The sequence below is a fragment of the Eurypyga helias genome, unplaced genomic scaffold (genome assembly GCF_000690775.1).
Source record: "Eurypyga helias isolate BGI_N326 unplaced genomic scaffold, ASM69077v1 scaffold8661, whole genome shotgun sequence".
NCBI classification, from domain to species: domain Eukaryota; kingdom Metazoa; phylum Chordata; class Aves; order Eurypygiformes; family Eurypygidae; genus Eurypyga; species Eurypyga helias.
This window is the reverse complement of record NW_010232786.1, coordinates 30285-49734: the sequence shown is the minus strand read 5'-3', so window position 1 is coordinate 49734 and position 19450 is coordinate 30285. Positions and strand designations below refer to the sequence as shown.

The 19450-nt window shown below is 39.6% G+C and overlaps 1 protein-coding gene across 1 annotated transcript in view; it reads left to right on the top strand.

The window, feature by feature from the left end:
- The window catches only part of LOC104516989 (inactive N-acetylated-alpha-linked acidic dipeptidase-like protein 2), a gene marked incomplete at its 3' end in the record, with an annotated part of 65485 nt that overhangs the window by 36120 nt on the left and 9915 nt on the right, over positions 1–19450 (top strand). Inside the window, exon 2 of the mRNA XM_010161514.1 lies at positions 9390–9660. Coding sequence (XP_010159816.1) covers positions 9390–9660 — 271 coding nt within the window. The remainder of the gene's footprint in view (positions 1–9389; positions 9661–19450) is intronic.

Sequence of the window (19450 nt, the reverse complement as noted above, 5' to 3'; positions counted from 1 at the left end):
GGCATTCAATCTAATCACTTTTCAGTTCACAGTGTAACCTGGTGATTGGCAGTTGAAAGGAATAAAATACTGCCAGTTGGGCAGTATTGAGAATTTCTTTTGATCAGCACTTTTTCTGTATAAAAAGCAAGGTTTCAAGGTATATTTAGGGGTTTTTTTTTGATCAATAGGTTTTTTGTATAGAAAACTGTTAGTGGAACGTCCACCGCTATTCACATACATACAGAAATGGTCTCTTGCTGTAAGTAAACGTAATTGTCGCCAACAGTAAAAGGTTCCATTTGGACTTGATTATGCAGCTGGTCACATTTTATTGAGGCACTGACATATTCCCTGTGGTCTGGGAAGAAAAGAAGATTGTATCATTGGGAGGTTTTGCTGGGTCAGAGCTCTGCCTGTGCATGCGGCGTTATATGCCAACACCGTCAAGGTGGGGGATTGCCTTTCCACCGTGCTCCTTCAGCCACAGCGTGCATCGTAACCTGTGGGGAAAACACAGGGGTCAGTTTGTTTGAAGGTTGAGAGAAAATAGTAGTAAATCCCTGTGGTAACTAATTAGACCTATAAACTTTGAAGAAAATTGCATTCCCTTTGCTGCATTTAAAATGGTTATAGTTAATAAGAAAACCAATAGTGGAGGTGATCTTTCTGATTTTTGAAAGGAAATGACATCATACTGAGAGATTCCCTTGCAAACAAGAGATTGCTTAGTGAAAAATAAGAGGTTTCTTGTCTAGATACCTTTGTTCTGTATATATTTGAAGTAACTTTTCTTACGGTCAGTACATTTGTTGAAAACAGTTTACCTGATTTACAAAAAAGAAAAAAAAAAAAGGTATGAAGAGGCTTTTGTGGTAAGCACATGAAGACCAAGAGCTTGGTGTTAGGTTCTGCGTGCTTCCCTAAAAGGAGGGCCTTTCACCTAAACCTTCTTGTAACCTAAAGAAGTCATTGGCATGTATACTGAAGTGTACAATGTACAAGGTATCTCCTCTCTGCCTCCTCCATTGGCATCTGGCATCAACACTCTTTGGGATTTTGAAAAACAGCCCATTTGAGGGTCTGGAGCTGTCATTCTCCATATTAAGGTTTCTGTGGTTCATTAACTATGCTGAAAATGGATAATGATCACCATCCTTTTTTGATGTGCCTTCAGAAGGATGGGGGAGAAATGCTAAATGACATTCCTATCTTTCTCTGCACGGGATAATTAAGCAAGGTGTATGTCACCAAAAAGTGAGTGCTTTAAAAAAAGAAAATTTAAAAAAAAGAAGGTTTTAAGTAAAGTGCAGGATGCTTTGATAACTGAAACCCACGAGTGTGAATCAGGCAGTCTGGTTTCTGTTCCTAGCTCTTTTCTGTTGCCTACCTGTCTGCCCTTGAATGATTTGCTTGTACTAAACATGTTCAGAAAACTTCCACAGTTTAGTTTTCATTTCTTGGGCTTCTGGTTTAATATCAAAAGTCAACTGCCTCTAAGATTTTGCCTGCATGATTGTAAATAATCAAAAAGCGGTAATTTAAGAAGATACTGCATGACAGCAGAACTTCAGCTGATTACACATGCTCATAATCCTTTACAAATTAACACGTTTGAACGACCTTCACTTTGGCCAACACGTTTTACTGTACTTTTGTGCTCTGTTGATAAGCCAATTCATTCATGAAGTACTGCAGTAATGTGGGTAATTTGCCATCCATTTTCTGTACTGCACATAAAAATTGTATTAAGAAGGTCTTTATTTTTTAAAATCTGATGTATTCAAAACAGTTTCTCTCAATGTTACAACCCAGATAACATATTTTGCTTATGTTCAAAGTCTTTTTGGCTGACTTACAAAGGATCTGAATTAACTAAATTCTTCAGTTCTTTGCCCAGCAATTTCTGGACTCAAATGCTAGTGTACATATGCAATATTTTATGGACCTTAGGTGAAGGATTTTTATGACAGGCACTTGCAGATGCTGCTGATTCATGAAATACGGAGAGTATCACTACATTGCTTTGAAGAAGAGTATGCCGTAGAATGAAACAAGAACCGCCTTGTGCTTGGATGCTATTTACACTTAGTTACTCCTGGAATAATGATTTTTAAGATGAGGAATTACTGACAGTCAGAGTTAAATATTCAGAACAGGTATAATCTCACATAATTTCTACATGGTGAGCAGGTACCGACCTTCTTTTTTGAACGTAATGTATTTGTAGATGGCTTGCTTCTTGACAGACCTTTACCTTTCAAACCTTGGATTCATTGAGGGGTTTTCTACCCATGTCAGTTGATGTCTTGTTGGTCGATCTGGCCGTTTACTTTGTGTTGCTACAGGGTTTAACTCATTAGATTAACTCCTAAGTCACATGACTGCTTCTGTTGCTGCATGCGCATAATTCAATAACAGTTTTCAACAACTTTCCTTCTCCATCAATAATATGTAATCAGTAGTTTCCCATTAAGAAACCGTTAAAATGTGATGGGCTCTTGAACTTTGAGTGAACATGCAGAGCATACTATTACATTAACACTATTTTAAAATACTAATCTGTTGTTTCTGTGTCTGATACTAGAATAGGTGAGTCATTGGGTTTTATCATGGGTGTTTTTCAACAATAAAATACTGCCAAATTGGAAGAATTCTTGTTTATTAAACAACTGGATCTGAAGGAGAATTTTCCAGTTTAGAATGGTATGTTATTTCTGACAAGTATAAGGTGAATAATCTTTACAAAGTCACAGATATTCAGAGCTATAGGATTTTTCAAAAAATCTTCTAAGCTGGAAGTGGACTAGAACAGCAGTTGAGGGATTTTGTGTGTGCTTGCCTGGTCTTTACCCTCTTCTGGGCAATCCTTTGATGGACTCTTCTTGGAGCTCATATTGGCAGTCTCATGTTCTGAAGCATTTGGAAGATTTAGATGCTGGCAAAACGTCAGCATATCTGACATCCCAATATCTTAGAAAGCTTTGGAAAGCTCACCTTTGGCCAATTTATGAATTTGCAGTGTTTAGTGTAGAGGAACAATGAATTGCTTGTTTTCCAATAAACTGTGGAATCACAGTGAGAGAATCAGTCATTTTTCAATGCCTTCCACCATCTGCCTTGAATGCAAGTTTGGCTTCCATCCCGATGTTGGCAAGTGAGATTTGAACTATCCCCATTAGTTTTATTTAAAATATATAAAAGGCATTTGACTTGCTGATGCAGTGGGTAGTAGCAGTATGCTTGGTAGTCCTGTAGGGAACAGAAAAAATGTACCAAGTAGCCAAGCTCGGAAGCCAGCATGGGCTGAGGTCTGAAGGTGTTTTTCTATCCCATGACAAAGAACTTCTCAGGAGAATGGAAGTTCGGCTTTAAGCTGTTGTGCGTGCAACTATATCATGACAGGAGAGGATGTGTATGGTCAGGTACCCCTGAGAAAGTCTAATACTCAGGTGAACCTAAACATAGTACAAAAATTCTATGGAATTTTGTTTAAAAGTGCTTTTGTGCCTGCTCATGGTATAATTTTCCAAATAGAAGACTCTAGTGCCTTTCTAAGAAAAATACCCAAAAGCCATAGTGTATATAATGTTTAAAAGAAACCGAAATAGTTGAAAAGCATTTTTCTGCTCATGAAGTGCACAATCAAATTTAGAGCCTGTTCTGTTACCTGGTGTTACATATATTTTATGGTTTCATGAATTACCTTTATTCTGCGTCTGTGAAAAGTAAAGCTGTCCTAACTCATACTCCTTTATGTAAATAGCATGACACCTGTCTATACTGTAGGCACTGTGTGGCATTCGTGGAGGCACGCAGGTGAAATCTGTAATTACTCCCTTTGATAACAGAAGTGATATCTTGTTACCTGTTGTGGATTAACCCCAGTCAGCAACTCGGCACCACACAGCCACTCACTCAGCTCCGCTCTTCTCAGCAACTCTGTCTCAATCAACACCAGCATGTTATGCAAGAATGAACGGGCTTTTAGCTTTTCTGTCATGAGGACGGATCACACGTTGATCACTGAATTCCGATGAGCCATGGATAGGTTTTTCTGTTGGGCAGAACTGGATGACAGAAAGGGATGGCAGAAAGCCCTGTCTCTGAGGGCTCCCTCTCCAGTGGAGAAGCTGCTGTGGGTCATAAGACTGGTATGGCTAAAACCCAGGGAAACAGAAGCAGCAGCATCATGTCATGCAGCGGTTGACCCATATCTCATGTCCAAATGTTACGTTTCACCAGAGCTTTCCATGGCTTTTGTGCTGTAGGCCAGTATTATTTTGTTATGATTCAGGAAGCATATCTGAATAGACTTACCTGTTAGTTTTGGTTATTACTATCGTTATCATGTGACAAGAATGAACACAGTACCAGATTTATTGTGACCCATGTCTGCCACAAAATTAATATTAATAGCAGTGCTAAAAATATGCCCAGAATATCCAGAATGTGTAGAGAGTGAGTGATGGCATTTGTGACAGGGCTTGTCACGGATCTGCTGTCTGGGCAGGTGCTGGAGGCCTTGCGATGCAACCTGAAAAGCCTGAAGTGGTTCTGGGTCCTATTCTGCAGAAAGCTGCATGTAGGCAACTGCTTACACCATGAGAATGTTTCTCTTACGTATTCTAACCTCCCGATTAAATATTTATTTTCTCTTGGACTGGGATTTTTTAAATTTGTTGTGGAATCAGCAGAATTTGTGGCGGTCAGTTCAGACCACGGGAAATCTGATCCGGCAGGTTGGAGCCCAGCCAGTTGAGCACCCTAATTAACAGGAACCTGTAATTAACGTTTAAGCAGATGTGGCTTGGGCAGGTGGTATTTCCTGAATGTGTGTTTGCTGTGTGTTCACGCTGTATGTGAAGGATACAAATAAATGCGCTGTCTGCAACTGAGAAAAATACTTGTGTGTATGCTGAGCAGTTGGTCTGTGCGAGTGCTGTGCACTCACCCGCCACTGCTAAAACTGCCACATCTCAGCTCCTAATGGACTGAAACAAATTCCGAAATCCGGAAGGATTTCCGGTAGGAAAAGAGACATGTTGCATGGAAGCCTGTAAGTATAATAACCCTTTATGATGTGTTTCTTGCACTTTTTTTGCATTATCTGCTACCAGCTACTGTTGGGGAGAGCATATTAGGCAAGTTAACACTTTGATCTGACGTAGCTTTAGACAAAATATTGTCTAGTGAATTCACTGCAACTCTCAGAATTGGAAAACTATTACTCAGCTGAAAAATCAGCCCATAAAAATTCTAAAATCATTCTCGTTCTTAGTTGTTAACTCGATCTCCGGTAACTGCCTTATCAACGGTTTCATTGAACTGGAAGAAAATAGCGAGTAACAATTTACAGTCAAAATTTGATAAACTTTTAACTCTGCAAAAATGGGAATTGGGTTATGTGTTCTTATAGGACAGCAAGTGTAGAATTTTCCCACGCATTGCAGTATGGACAGAAAATCTTTAAAGACCCAAACAAACCACCCAAAGCTCTTCCTGTTTGAGGGAAGTTTTTGCCCCTGCAGATTTATCAGATTAAATCTGTAGAATCTTATTGCAGTTTGAGGTTGGTTGGAGAGGGTTGTAGTAGCTTAACGGGATTGTCTGATAAGGAATTGTGTCATACAGTAAAACTGTTCCGTCTTTTGGTTGTTAGTGTGACCTGTTGTACTTTTCCGGCATCCTTTGAGTGGTGTATCCCCAACAATGGGCAGCTGGTTGTTTTGCAATACCTTCTTCACTTTAGCATGCTGTGTTCTAAAAAGTGCTTTTGGAGCATATGACTTTCCATTAAGCTGCTGCAGCTCCAGGTTCCCTGTGGTTACTAGTTTTAAAATTAAATGTCTGTCTTTTGTGTGTGCGCATGCACGTGTGTTCATTTATCTTTTATAATCATCTGTTAAAGATGGGTCTTTTGAAGCTGTAGAGGCTGCAGAAAGCCTGGCTTTGTTACAGATGTATCTGCAGCTTATTTTGAATTTTTTTTGTAGCTTTGAACCTTCAACAATGATGCTCTGCTGCTCTTCACTGGCCAGGATGCTTAGCCGATCGGGCAGTAATATAAGACTTAGGCTTCTTGTTTACACAGGAATTCTGGGAATGTGCCTTCACAAACATTTTCCTGATCTAGTCATCATAGCAAAGTGGGAAAACTTTACCTTATTAAAGTGGAGTATGCTTTCTGAGCGTTAAGTGCAGTTTTACCTGTTTGTGGTTGGTTTTTTTTTTTTTAGTTCAGGAATTAAAAAAGTTCAGGAACTTTTTTTTTTTAGTTCAGGGTATTTGAGATGGAGCAGAATCCTGATGAAAACAAGTTTATGTCCCGTTTTGATGTACGTTAGTTCAATATCTGATCCATATTAGAAAGTAAAGGAAAGTGACATGTGGAAATCTCTTTGAAAACATCCAATAAAGGCACAGTGTTATTCAGACTGTTATTGTTGCATTTATTAATGTTGAGTCTAACTTAAGACCAGCTCTTAGGTCTCTTGTGGCTCCACTTCAATAAATTCTGCAGATTTACAGCAACTGGGATGTGCCCATTAACTTTCTGGGTATTCTTATTGACTGAACCTGAACAGGTAGCAGAATAAAGTATCTTGTTAATTTGAGTAAGGGAATCAGAAATTTGGTTGATGTTTAAAGGCAGTATTGTAAATGGAAATTGGCAATCACATTGCTATTGATTGCTACTGAGACTGCAGCCACTTGCAAAAGTGAGAAACAGTCTTCCTAGGGGCCTGTTTCTTTCCACTACTTAAGTCTTCCTACTGTGAATCTCAGTGCCCTGGCAGTTTTAGGAAGCAAGCTAATTGACAATTTGGAGAGAAGGACTGTGAAGTGCACGTGAAGTGTTGGGAGTTTTCCAAGACGAACTGCCAAACTTTACACTTTTCTGAATTTGGTCAGGTTTGGAAATAGGTTTTTTACATGTTACACTTGATATCCAACTAGTATGTAATAAAAATAATGAGTTAAATTACCTCTGACTTCAAGTCCATGCAGGCAGAAGTATTATATCAAAGATAAGTGCAAGTCAGTCGTTGTAAAAAATCGGGGGGTGGGGGGAATAAATCTTGCTGGTGGTGCTCATAAGATTTGTCAAATCAGTTTGATATGTGCTGATTTATTGTAGTAAAACGTGTGCTCATCATTTGCCATTTGATTGTAACATGCTGTAAAGACATTGGAGTAAATAGTGAGTGTGCTCATTTCTTTAACTTAATCAGCTACATCGGCACAAAATTTCAGAGATATGCTTATTTAATTATGAAGTGGAAAGTAACTCTACTTCTGTTACTAAGGGAGCAATTTCCTTATTGTATTTTCTTCTTTTCGTGCCTAATTCCTTTTATTGAAACTGAATACCTCTTGTTGCAATGTGCCACAACCTTACTGGCCTGGGATAAGTTTCTTGCAATTATTTATTCTATTAATATTTCTGTCTCAGGAGGGAGTTGCGGGTATTCTGTTAATGACTGTGTTAAACAACTTTTTATATTTCTGCACTGCCCAAGTTTATGTCATTACATTAGCAGGCACAGGAGATGAAATTGGAAACTTGTGATATACTACAGATCGGATTAACTCGTCTGTTTTGGGTAGGCTGCTTCAACTCTTATTTTAGATAATTAACAACGACTATATGTGCAGGACAGTTATTCCTCCTGAGTGGATCTCTGAAGTTTAACCTAAGTTTGTCGTTCTTGTAAAGGTTTTGAACTTTGTGCACTAACAACTTTGCTGTTGTAATGTGGGCTGGGGTATGACATATTTCTTGAATTAAGGAATTTTTGCATAGTTTTAAAACCTTTTGGATGTTGGAAGAATTATTACATCCATATAATGTGGGGATGGCCATTAGCCATTTGAATGTAGTACATAATGTGTGAGACATTCCTCAGCTATAATAGGTATTGTAACTTCACTTTTTGCCTTTTTATGGTTTTGTTGTTGTCTAGGCAGTTAATGTTCTTTTTTTTTAAAGCTCTCTTGAACCACAAGATAGTGTTGTTGGCTGGAGAAGGGACTCCCTGTGCTTGCTCTCTGTCTTAGCTTTCCCTGGTGGAGTTCTCCCTGGGGTTAGTGCAGGTACTTCAGCCGGGAGCATCCTGCCTGTGGCTTCGCAGCTGGATTTTGCGTAGCGCTGGGTGCCTGTTACAGCACTTGCTGGCATTCTCAAATGCCTGTTGCTTTTGGTAGTGGTTTTAAAAAGATTATGCATTATTCAACCATCGCTTTTGATGTGTGCAAGACAGGCAGGGTATTTTTTAAGGTTCTACTAAGGACCCTAAAGCATCTCAACATAATTGACTGTTTTGTGAAGAGAAGGTTGCGAGCAAGAGTTTCAGGGAGTGTCAGTATCTCTGTGCTTGGAAATCAATACCTCTGTGATCCTCAGTCTTGTTTCTCAGTCCTGAGAGCTTCAAGGAGGGGAAAAAAATATTCCCCAAAACTACCTGGAAAACTCAGCAAATAATCCATAAGCTTCTTGCACTGCATTTGAATCGTGCTTTCTGTTTGAATAATGGTGCTTTTTATTTGTGCCCTGCTTTGCTTACCTAAGTGCTTGCCTACATAAGTCAGGAAAGCCTTTAGTCGTCCCTTCAGCATGTCTGTGCTCGGCAGTTATCTTTAAAACACTCTCTGCCTCCAATACCCTTGGGCATTTGCTGGGGAGGAGGGTGGCCCTTCGGTGCCATCACCGTTTTTATGCTATGGCCCAGCTGGCAGCAGGTGTTGGACAGTGGTACAAGCACAGCGATACAGACCACCCCATCTGAAGTCTCTCTTGGCCCATCTGGTAGGTTCTGCCAGAATAATTTCCAGGCTCGTGCCGTACGCTTGCCAGGCTGTTGGCTCGAGTAGTCCTTCAGTGCAGGTAGGAAATCTGAGGAAAACTTTGCGACAGCCAGCACAGTATTTGGGGGAGCAGTTCCATTCTGTTTAGCAAATTTGCTCTACTTGATGAATTTCAGCCAAACATATAATTACAACTGATTCTGAGCATCATGCCCTCCCTGAAGTCCCTAAAATATAACTTCAGATTGCGTTCATAATACTTAATGGCTGGTTAAATTGATGCTATATCCAAAACTTGATCAGCACCAGAGAGATTAATTTTGAAACACTTACTATGATGATTTCTGCAGGGCTCTTTATGTTTTAATTAGGCATGTTTCTTACAAATATTTTTTTCTTATTTTTACTTCCCCAAAAGCAGTGTCTCTTGTCCCACAATCGGTAAGAAATTATTGGCAAAAAAATGGTGGGTGAATTTTTTTTGCATGTTTGATCCATTACGAATAAAATTACGGACTGATGCATATTAAGGTACATGTGTCTTAGTGGGAATTAAACTAAAACTGCTGTATTTACTTGTTCTTTTTTTTTTTTTTCCCCAGAGATTTGTTACAGTTCCCTAGAGAAGATGATGTAGACACTGCAATGAAAATTCTGGTTCAGTGGACTTCCCAAGGCCTCGAAGATGTCCAGCTGGTAAATTACTCTGTTTTGCTTGACCTACCAGGCTCTTCTTCAAACACAGTAACACTGAAAACAAGCAGTGAATGCTTTTATCCCAGTGGACAACAGTGCAACAGTGAGACCAGAACGCTACATAGCCAAGACCTCCTGTACTCATATGCAGCCTACTCTGCCAAAGGAACTCTTGAGGTAATATGACCATTTGTCTCTCTCAGCTGTGGTGGACTAGAGTTAGAAAACATCAGCTTTCATTGAACTTGGCTGGCAAAGTACACATGGTGAAATGCCCAACCTTAAAGTAAACATATTTAGGTAAACTATGATGTGACCAATCTCATTTCAGACTTAAAAATTAGCAGGACCTGAATGCTTCATATTGTTATTATTTTTATTTTTAAGTTTATGACATGACAGTTTTTGGGTGTAAAAAAAAAAGGGAACTGTGCTTAGAGCTACCTTTTATCTTTATTGATATATAATTGCTAGTAGTTTGAGGGATGCCTGTGCGAAGGGTAAGATGAGTTTTTCTGCAGTGAGGCCTGCGGGAGATCTGGGCGAATACCTGGAGCTGCTGAATTATGGTTTTGCGTGTCTCATACTTTCTTCTTTGGCAACTCGGTTGACACATCTGCTCAGTTTCCTGTTGAAAACGCCAGTTTGTATTTTTTTCTTACTGTAGCTTTTGTTAGGAAGTGTTGTCAGTGAAAAGATCCTGACTGTTGGGATTCATTACTTGCCAAGTGAAATAAGATCTTGGATTATCTTGCTTTATCCTCTTTACTGTCTTCATCGGCTGTCTTCCTATATTTACTTTTCAGATATATTGGGGGTGCACAAAGGGGTCATTATTTCTGTTTACTTTCCTATCTGAGACAGTATAAATCTCAATACATATTTCTGAAATATAAAAATTGCAATTTCACTGCTAGCTGTTGTCTTTGTCATTTTAAAAATATTGTGTGTTGCTTCCAATTATGCAGGGGCTTTTCCATCTTGGTTTCTTTATCGTTTAACAGTAGAGCTTTGTTTTCATGACTGAGAACAGTAACATAGGAATAAATTGCAAATGGTTGTGGGTTTGGAGGATACCTCTTCCAAAACACCATTATACTTTGTGAATATCTTAATATGTATAGCATATCAGCTACTGAAAGTCTAACAGTAAAATGCAACTGGTTTGTATTTTCCTCTTATTTGTGTCAGTGTTTACCCTTAATGTCATTGATAACATTTAATGCTCTGTGGAAATCTTGTAATGAATCAAAAATTGATAAGTTGCATGATGCTAACCAACCCATTTTATAGACTATTAATATAATTTCAAATTTTGGACTGTAGGAAATCTGAGGGCGGGTAGCAAGTCAGATCCTTAAGATTCTTATCGTGAAGTCCACAAGCCTCAGCTTTTCTTTCCTACAACCACTTGAGCTTTTTAGTCCAACGGTTTTATTCCAGAGATGAGGAGGAATGGAGTTCTCGTTCCCCTTTGGGAGGAAGACTTCTCTCCACCTCCTTTTTTTGTGTACCTTATATGCCTACTTTCCAGCTTGAGTCTCGTGGTCATTACCTCCTTACAACCACTGTTCTGGGGCTCTGTCAACCCAACAATTTCAGATTAAGGTTTGTTGTTAAGAAGTGAAATGGAGTAGGCAAGGGTAGGTCTTAACCTGCATGATGTATTCTTTAACTTTTCTACGGGCAAGTAAAAAGTACTAATGGATGAGTTTAGCTTCTCACATTCATCACTTAGAAACTCAGTGTGTAATATTATTTTCTCATTGTAACTTAATAAGAGTAACTGTAATGAGATGGAAGTACAGTTGTGGCTTTTGAGATTTATTTCTTGAAAATGAAATGTGTGGCTAACAAATTCATCATATTAAAGGAAATACAGTGTTCTGGGAAAAAAATCATTGATGTTATTACCAGCAACACACATACCACTTGCTGTTATATTTCATGGCAGCTTTAACAATGATTGAGTTCTGTGGAAATGAGGACCACGCATGCTGCCGATGTACTCCATCACTAGGGTGTACCTTGTCTTCGGCAAAACTTGGAGCTTGTACTGGAGCCAAAGAATTACTCTGTGCATAATTTTACAGTCAATTCTTTAAAATACCTACACCCTCTCAAACTTCAGATGTTTTTCTTTTATTCCTCAAAAGGTCTACGTGAAGTGTCCTTAGATCTAGAGTTTTGCCTGAAAGGGGAAATGTCCTATTTGTTTAGGCTGTGGATAAGTTGGTAGTGGTCTAACCTTCCCCACTTTCAATCCTACACGGAAATCTCTACTATTTAAATGAACGGAAGCAGAAAAACTCTAAATGAGAAGTAGCAGGTGGTGGCTCTTGCTGGGTTCAGCCGTCAGAGGGTGACTTGATTGATTGCAGTGGAGCTACAAGTTGTGTATTTAGAATATCTTGAGGTGAGGTATGATTGCAAAATCATGAGGGTTTTCCTGTGAAAAGGTATTCTTGTAACAGCTACTCGTAATCTGAATAATTTTCTTTCAAATGTAACACATCTTCAGTGGAAGATTTCTATTGTGTCACATAATCAGGTTGAATTGCTAATATTGCTTCAATACTGCTTCTTCATTGTGTCTCATTTGTATATTTGGTTTGCTAGTTCAAGCAAGTAAACCCATTAAGTTACTGCAGCCTGGCTACCAGCAGAGCTACAGCGCTACTTTCATGTTGACAAGGTTCTTTGTAGAATGGCAAGACTCATTTTCTTTGACCACCTGTCATGTCCATTCATCATACGGCCATTGTATATGAGCTGTCCAATTTGTGCTTTCTGGTAACAGTCTAAACAGCATTTGTGAGTGAAAATGTGAGCATTTGTGATCTGAAATCTACTTCAAAAACCTGCTTAGTGCCATCGTGATGGATGGTGCACTTTACTACTTCTCTATAATTCATTGGGCCCTGAAAAGGTGACACTGTTTACCCATCATGCTGACAGGCAGGGCAGCCTACAGGTCTGGAGAGAGCTGTCTAGTCGGTTTTGAAATAGATGCTGCAGCAGTTATGTAAATAATGTATCATAAGCTAGATCAGTCTAAGGAAAGAATAACAAAAGTGAAATATATTTTTATTAAAACTTAAACATCGGCCACCTTTTACAGAGTTTGAACTGTTTGTCTGCCTGATGAAAACAGGAAAGCCACCCTGGCCAACAGGGTACATATATAAGGCAAAATTACCTTGCATCAAAGGCATGCATTAAAGCAAAAAGCATTGTCAAACGGTATCTAGCCAGTCTCTGGGTGAGTGCAGCTTGGTGAATCTGCATGTGCTGCTCCCTGCCTTCACGGTGTGCGGTCGGCTGAGTGCTGTGGCCGCATGCGCTCTCACTGGCGGGGCAGCAGAGGGATGAGCTGGGGAGCCGTTGGTGAGAGCCCAGGAGATGTGTGTGCAAACCCCCGGAGATCCAGCGTCCGCCTCCCGGCAGCACGTTGGTAAGTGGTGTCAGTGCAGGTGCGTGCTGTAGCCCACCTGCTAACACGCACAGCCGTGATCCCCCCAGTGCAGCGAGGTGTAAGTAAGGATACATCCTAGCTGGAAGCGCAGCACAAGGCTGGGTGGTACTGGGGCCATCTGGGCCATTCCTCCATCCTTTCCTTTTTGCATCGTGGACGATCTCAGCAAGCCCAGGTTGTTCTTGTCTGGACCTCCTACACTGACAGGACTATGGTGGTTCAGGAACGAGGGAAGGATGCCATGACAGCGCAGGTACTGGCATGTTCTTCAAACGGGAATCCATATGCAGGCAGGGGTTTGACGGTTTCACGGGCAGAAATGAATCATCCCCATCGCCAAGGCAGATTCTCCCAACACCTTACCGTGTCTCCTTCGTACTTCGACCCCTCCTCTGTCCCCTGACGGCTTGGACTCCTCCGCTACGTCACTTCACTTCCCTGCTGTCGTCCACATTCCCTGACTGATTCTATCCATTTCCCAGTTCGAAGCATCTGCTGATTTCGGGCGTTTATGCTCCCAGCTCAGCCAGCGATATCTTTGATTCGTTTTGGAGGGGCTGCAGGGAGCAGACAAGTGAGAATGCTGACTGTTTGCCTCTATGCAGAAGAGATTCTCTACATCTGTTGATGGCATATCAGCCTGCTCCGGTTCATTTGTTTTGGTGACATTTTCTCAGCTAAATGAGAACCCACCACAGAGATTAATGCAACCTGAAGCAACACGAGAAGTACAAACCCATCTGTTAAGCTCACTCAGTGATCTTCCCACCATTCTTCAATCTTGGCAAGATGGGAATAAGGGAAGCAGGACTCAGATTGCTGTCAGATCCTCTTTCACAAGGAAGGAGGGGGCTTGCTCACTTCTTATCAGATACCCATTTTCTTATGGCTTTGCTGAGATGTCTCTTCTCCCTGTCCATCCCCTTCTCTCCCAGGTCCTTCACTCTGCAGGAAGATGGGAGTCTTCCTCTCCTGTATCACCTTTATCTCTAATCTTTCCCACTCATTGCAGGCTTCCCGGTTTGTGCCCTACAGTCTCCCACCCCCTCTGCTAGGTCTTTGCATTGCTGCAGCACAGTTTCCTCACAGTACTCACAGCTCTATTTTTCTAGCTCTGCACCGAAAGGTTATGGGTTCCTCTGGAGGGACAGCGCATGAGGAGGTCCGTGACCTGACAGCTTGCTTCCATTTGATTCGGTTTCATTGTGCTGGAAATGTGATTAGTGCGCCCTTATTATCTTTTATCTTCCCTCCAGCTAATCAGTGGTAATTTCCTTAACAATATTTCTGAGTTTAGATTGGTGTCAGCGGGTTGGTTTTAGAAAATTTTAAAACCTTCCCAGGTTATTTTTATCCCTAGGCAAAATTTCCAAATGAGCCTTCTGCAGCATGCTCACTTGCACATCTTGAATTCCAAAGGCAGAGAGTGCATATAATTCAGATTAAATAATCACAGCATCTCACCCTAAGTCTTTCAGTCATTTTAGATGGCACATTGGTGCAAAATATCAAGCTGGAGGGAATCTTGATACATGTGTGCATTTAATTCTTTTAGGCACGCCAATTTAGTTCATTATAATCTTTATTAACATTTTCTAAAATTTCTTCTCTGAAGAGACATGTACTAGCAAAAATGAATCCCTAGCAACAGAAATCAGTTTGCGGATGGCTAGGGCTATAGGTTGGATAACACATATACACAAATGAGAAGAATCGTGCGATTTTTGTAACATTTAGATGTTTTAGAGGAGCTTTATTTATCTTTTATTTATAGAAGAGTTTCTCAGAAACCTCTTCCACAAATAATCATAATTTAGACCACTGCTCTGCATACCAAGTAGGCACAGCAAATTTTCAAGACAATCTCGCTAAGAATATGGATTTTAGAATAGACTTGACCTTTAAACAGAAAACAACATTCAACATTAACTGCAGCATAGCTGCCACTCCATTATAATTACATATAGAAAGCTGCAAAATGCAATGTGAAGCTTATATAATTTAAAATTGCAGTCAAGAACTACAAAAACAATCATTGAAGAGATGTCCTGCAGAACATCCTGTCACTTTTATGGCATATATCACATAACCATTCATAAATAAAGTTGTACAGTTCCCTAAAAATAATGGTAGTTCATCATGCACCAGAGCCCGGTTAATATTGTGGGCAGATTTCTGCGCCGTGGAAGGGCAAGGTTTCAGAGATGCCAATGGCTCCTGCTGCACAACCTTTTGGGTTAGAGTTGTGAGTCAGTACTTTACTAATGTTTTACTAACGAAATACTAGTAAAGGCATTTTAGTAATAATGTCATTAATAACAAATGAGGGTTTTAAATGCAGAAAATGTCTTGATATCTACAACTATAACAGATCGCTGAGCACTTCCACACCATTGCGCATAATTGGGCAAAGTCATTTTTCACTGAGGCCTCTCTACAATATTCATCAGGAATGTTGAATCATAAACATTATTTATATTGCAAACACATGGTAAAAACTAAAGGGTGAAAACAGTGAGAAATTGGGAAATGCTTTATCCAGTTTTTAGTTCAAGAAAACTTGCTATTGAAATCAATTTACATAATTTTTAACTGGAGGTGAAATTTTTTCTGTCAGTAGCCTCTGTTGTGCATGGTGGTAATGTAGAAGTAACACATGGATTTCTGAGACGTGTTTTTCTCTTTAGTTTTTTTATTGGGTGGTTCAGACCAGGCAGGTTGCGGTTCAGCACATATCTGGGTTGATACCTACCCAGTTACTCTTCTTCACACCCACTTTTTGTCCGTGAGGTTTGGTGCAAACTTGAATACAAAGCTACTCCAAGCCAAGTGGGACTCTTCTTCCCACATTGCCATACACTTAGGTAGTGCTGTCTTATTGGGTCCCTGTAATTTGTTTAGTATCTTCTTAGTAAATTTGAACCTACCAACAACATGCTTGTGTCTTTTCAGTTTAAGTTTGCAAAAGCAATACCCTCCTCAGAGGAGGAATTCCAAGCAAAAAAAAAAAAAGCTGCTACTGCTGCGAGCTATTTGCTTTGGGTTTTAGGGACCTTTTTGTTTCAAATTTCTCCAGTATTTTGAAGGTTTCAAACTGCCTTGAAGGGATTTTGCTTACACTAAAAACAAAAGCAAGAATTTCCTCTAACAAAGAGACTATAAAGCAAAGAATATCAGCTTTTAAAAAAATTGCTAGGATGAGAAAAACAGCATAAGAAACAACTACAATTGATACAATGAGAACAATAACAAAACATTTTTGTATTTCCATTGTACTCAATCCTTGTCCCTAAAAGTACTTGTATAACTTCATTAAAAAAAAAGTAGTTTCATGCATAAACAATAAAGAGCTTGTTAAAATGCTTCTCAGCTTTCTGATAGTTATGAGTGACTGTAAAATACAATATTGATTAAACTATTGCTTGTTCTCATTTTTTAGTTTTATTTTGAGGAAGAGAAGCTATTCCTAAAAGATTTGAAGGAACGTTAGCAACACAAAAGCATCTGCAGCTGGAGGCAGATTACGTTTTACTGTTCCAGTGCATCCTGTCTCTGGGAGCATGGACGTAAGATCCTGACCCTGGCAGTCCCAGGCATCAGTCAGTCATCCATAGGAATATGGGTTAGAAATTCTTTTTTAAAACTGAACATCCACCACCACCACCACTTTTCTGACATACTGTACTTGATTATTTTTGAAAATAGAGGAAAGACTAAACAATGGTGGTGTCTCTTGTGCGTTTGAGCTGGCAGCTGAAAAGCGTCAGGAGCGATTATTTTAATCTTTGATGCAGTGTGATAAATCGCATCAGTGGTAGCCTTGGCAATGCGTTTTATCCTCGGAGTTATCTTTACCTACCAGTCTGACTTGTACAGTCAATACTGGACAACATTTTGTCAGAATCTTAAAAATTGATTTTTTTTCTATGTGTAATAATACCGGCTCATTGGATGCTTTTCTACAGGACTCTCTTCTTCATTGTTGAGGTCTTTTTAATATTTTTGAAATGAAAGCAGCCTTGAGAATCCAAAACAAGTCTGAAGATTTCCTATCTCTGTGTTGGGATGTGGCGATAAGAAGGCCAAATATAATCTCCTAAGATGACCACTTGGAAGAGTAGAAATAAGATCTTACTAAATAAAGAGTAAGCATACGTGACAGGTTTTAAATGTGATCTAAACTAGTTGAGGATAAAGCTGACATTATGTTTGGTGAGGACAGATTTTAGTGGTTTGTCAGGCTACTTTGTTGAAGAACTTCCGCACAAAAGCACAAAGGATGAACCTCTCTTAGAGGCTGCTTGGAGGAGTGCTATAAACCTGGACACAGAGCCTGAAGAGTAAGAAAGACCCCAAAGTGCAGAAGGCCTCTCAGAAAACCCTCTGAAGCAAACGTCTTTTGAAAGCCTTTCAGAGCGGGATGAAAAAAAGGTGCAGCTGTGATACAGCTACTTGAAAAAATAGATAAGAATTGAATTCTTAAAAATATAAAAGAGAATAATTTTTTTAAAAAAGACCCAGCTATTAACTGTGGGCAAGTCAAAGTTTGGTATCGAGGAGCAGCTGGCAGAGTTGCACTGGGTGTGTGTGTGAGCTGTCAGAATGCTGGAGCCTGTTCACTGCCTGGACTAAAATGTCCTGAGAAAAAGCTTTCCTTCGGCATTTCACTTTTAAGCTGGTTGGAAATACAGCACCTCTGGCTGTGCACACCAGTTGCAATCCCAGGAGAGAAGTAGCTGCTTATAAATAATATAAAAAATTAATTCAGACTAAACTAAGCTGAAAATATTATTGGTCTTCCCTTTTTCTAGAATTAGGCATTCCTAGGTTTTTTGTCTGATGTGCTGTCACTTCCACTAAACAGACATAAATCTCGTATCTAACACCTTATGTAATAAATATTCGTTACTGTGTTTATCTCAGCCATTAGAAGAGCTTTAATGTGAATTAATCATGAGATATATCAGTCCTATTCTCATAATTATTTCTTATGTTCTTGTGCTCTGCAGTTCATAGAGAAGGTGACTAATCAATCACCAGCTTCTGATGGGCCCAAGAGTAGGTGTGTGAGAGAAAGAAGATGCTTCAAGGAATTTATCTTCCTTCCACTGAATTATGTTACCATATAGAGTTAGTCTTGTCTCCTGCAAGATTCACTGCTTCACACTGGTGTCTTTGAGGGACAGACAAAGGTGAATAAGGATAGAAGAGGTCTGGCAGTGGCTTCAACTTCTAGAGAGCAAAGCTGCTTATATATGCAAGGCAGCTCCTGCTGCATTGTCATCCAGGAGAGATGTTCCCCCTGCTGCAGGTCAATGCTTGCTAGGCACGATCTCTACTTGGGGAGTATTTTAGAGGATGAAATAGTATGAAAACCTAGAAATTATATTACTAGCAAAAGAATCACTAGATTATTCTTCTATAACCAAAAATTTTTATTCTGAAAATGTTTTCGTGTCTTTGTCCATATTATCCTTCTTACATCTTCAGACTAGAAAGAAATACTAAAATCATGTAAGGACACAAACAAAATCTACCATTAGAAATTGTATCAGTATGGACAGGGTTAGGCCCAGGATCTCATGTGGAAGACTGACTTTCAGTTCAGCTCTTACCCTGATGATCTTACTGCTGTGATCTTAATGCCTGTAGAGTTTCTTTGCCTGCAATAAGCTTTCATAATTTCTCAATTTTCTTTGCAGTTAAGGTAGTTTCTTTACTATGTATAGTTTTGTAGACTGGGTATCAGAAATGTAAAGACAAATGAAGAAGTATGGAGGGAACCTCTTCAACAGATGTTACATCTAGCGAATATTGTTAATGATGACCGTTGTTCGTTTGTTGTCTCATCTATTGAATTTAGTCTTTTCTCTTTGTTGAAATTCAGGAAAGGTACCACTTGAGGTTGGAAGAAGGACCATTAAGGAAATTAGTGATTGAATCAGAATTTATGAGAGCACATACTGAGCTCCCTGTTTCTAGTTTCTGTTTTTTGTTGCTTGCTCAACATCCTGGGCAGGAGGGGTCATAACAGGAGAAGAGCAAGAATTGAATGTCCATTTCTATAGTAACTGCTAGTTCTGTAATAATGTCCCTAACTGCTTTTACTGAAGATTGTACCATAAAGTACTACTGCCACAGTAATGCTGAGAGCTTCTCTACTGCTGTTAAGGAGGCTGACCTGAATGCCAGGCTGTGTGGAGGATGAGGGAATCTGTTCAGATCCAGTTCCAGAGCGGTGGCTTTTGCATTACCAGTGAAATCAGTTTTGTGATGGCAGAGGTCAGAATACTCCTTCCCATCAAGTTTTCCAGATTTTGGTATCTCTTCAGGCTGTCCCATATGTTTTAGATAATGTCAACATTTTTCCATTTTTGAGTAATGATTTAATGGGATGCCACTGCACAAGGTGAACGATTCACAAGGCCCTTTCCTAAACAGAAGCGTTTCTGTCCTTTACACAGGCTTTCCTCTTTTTCTCTGGGATTTTCC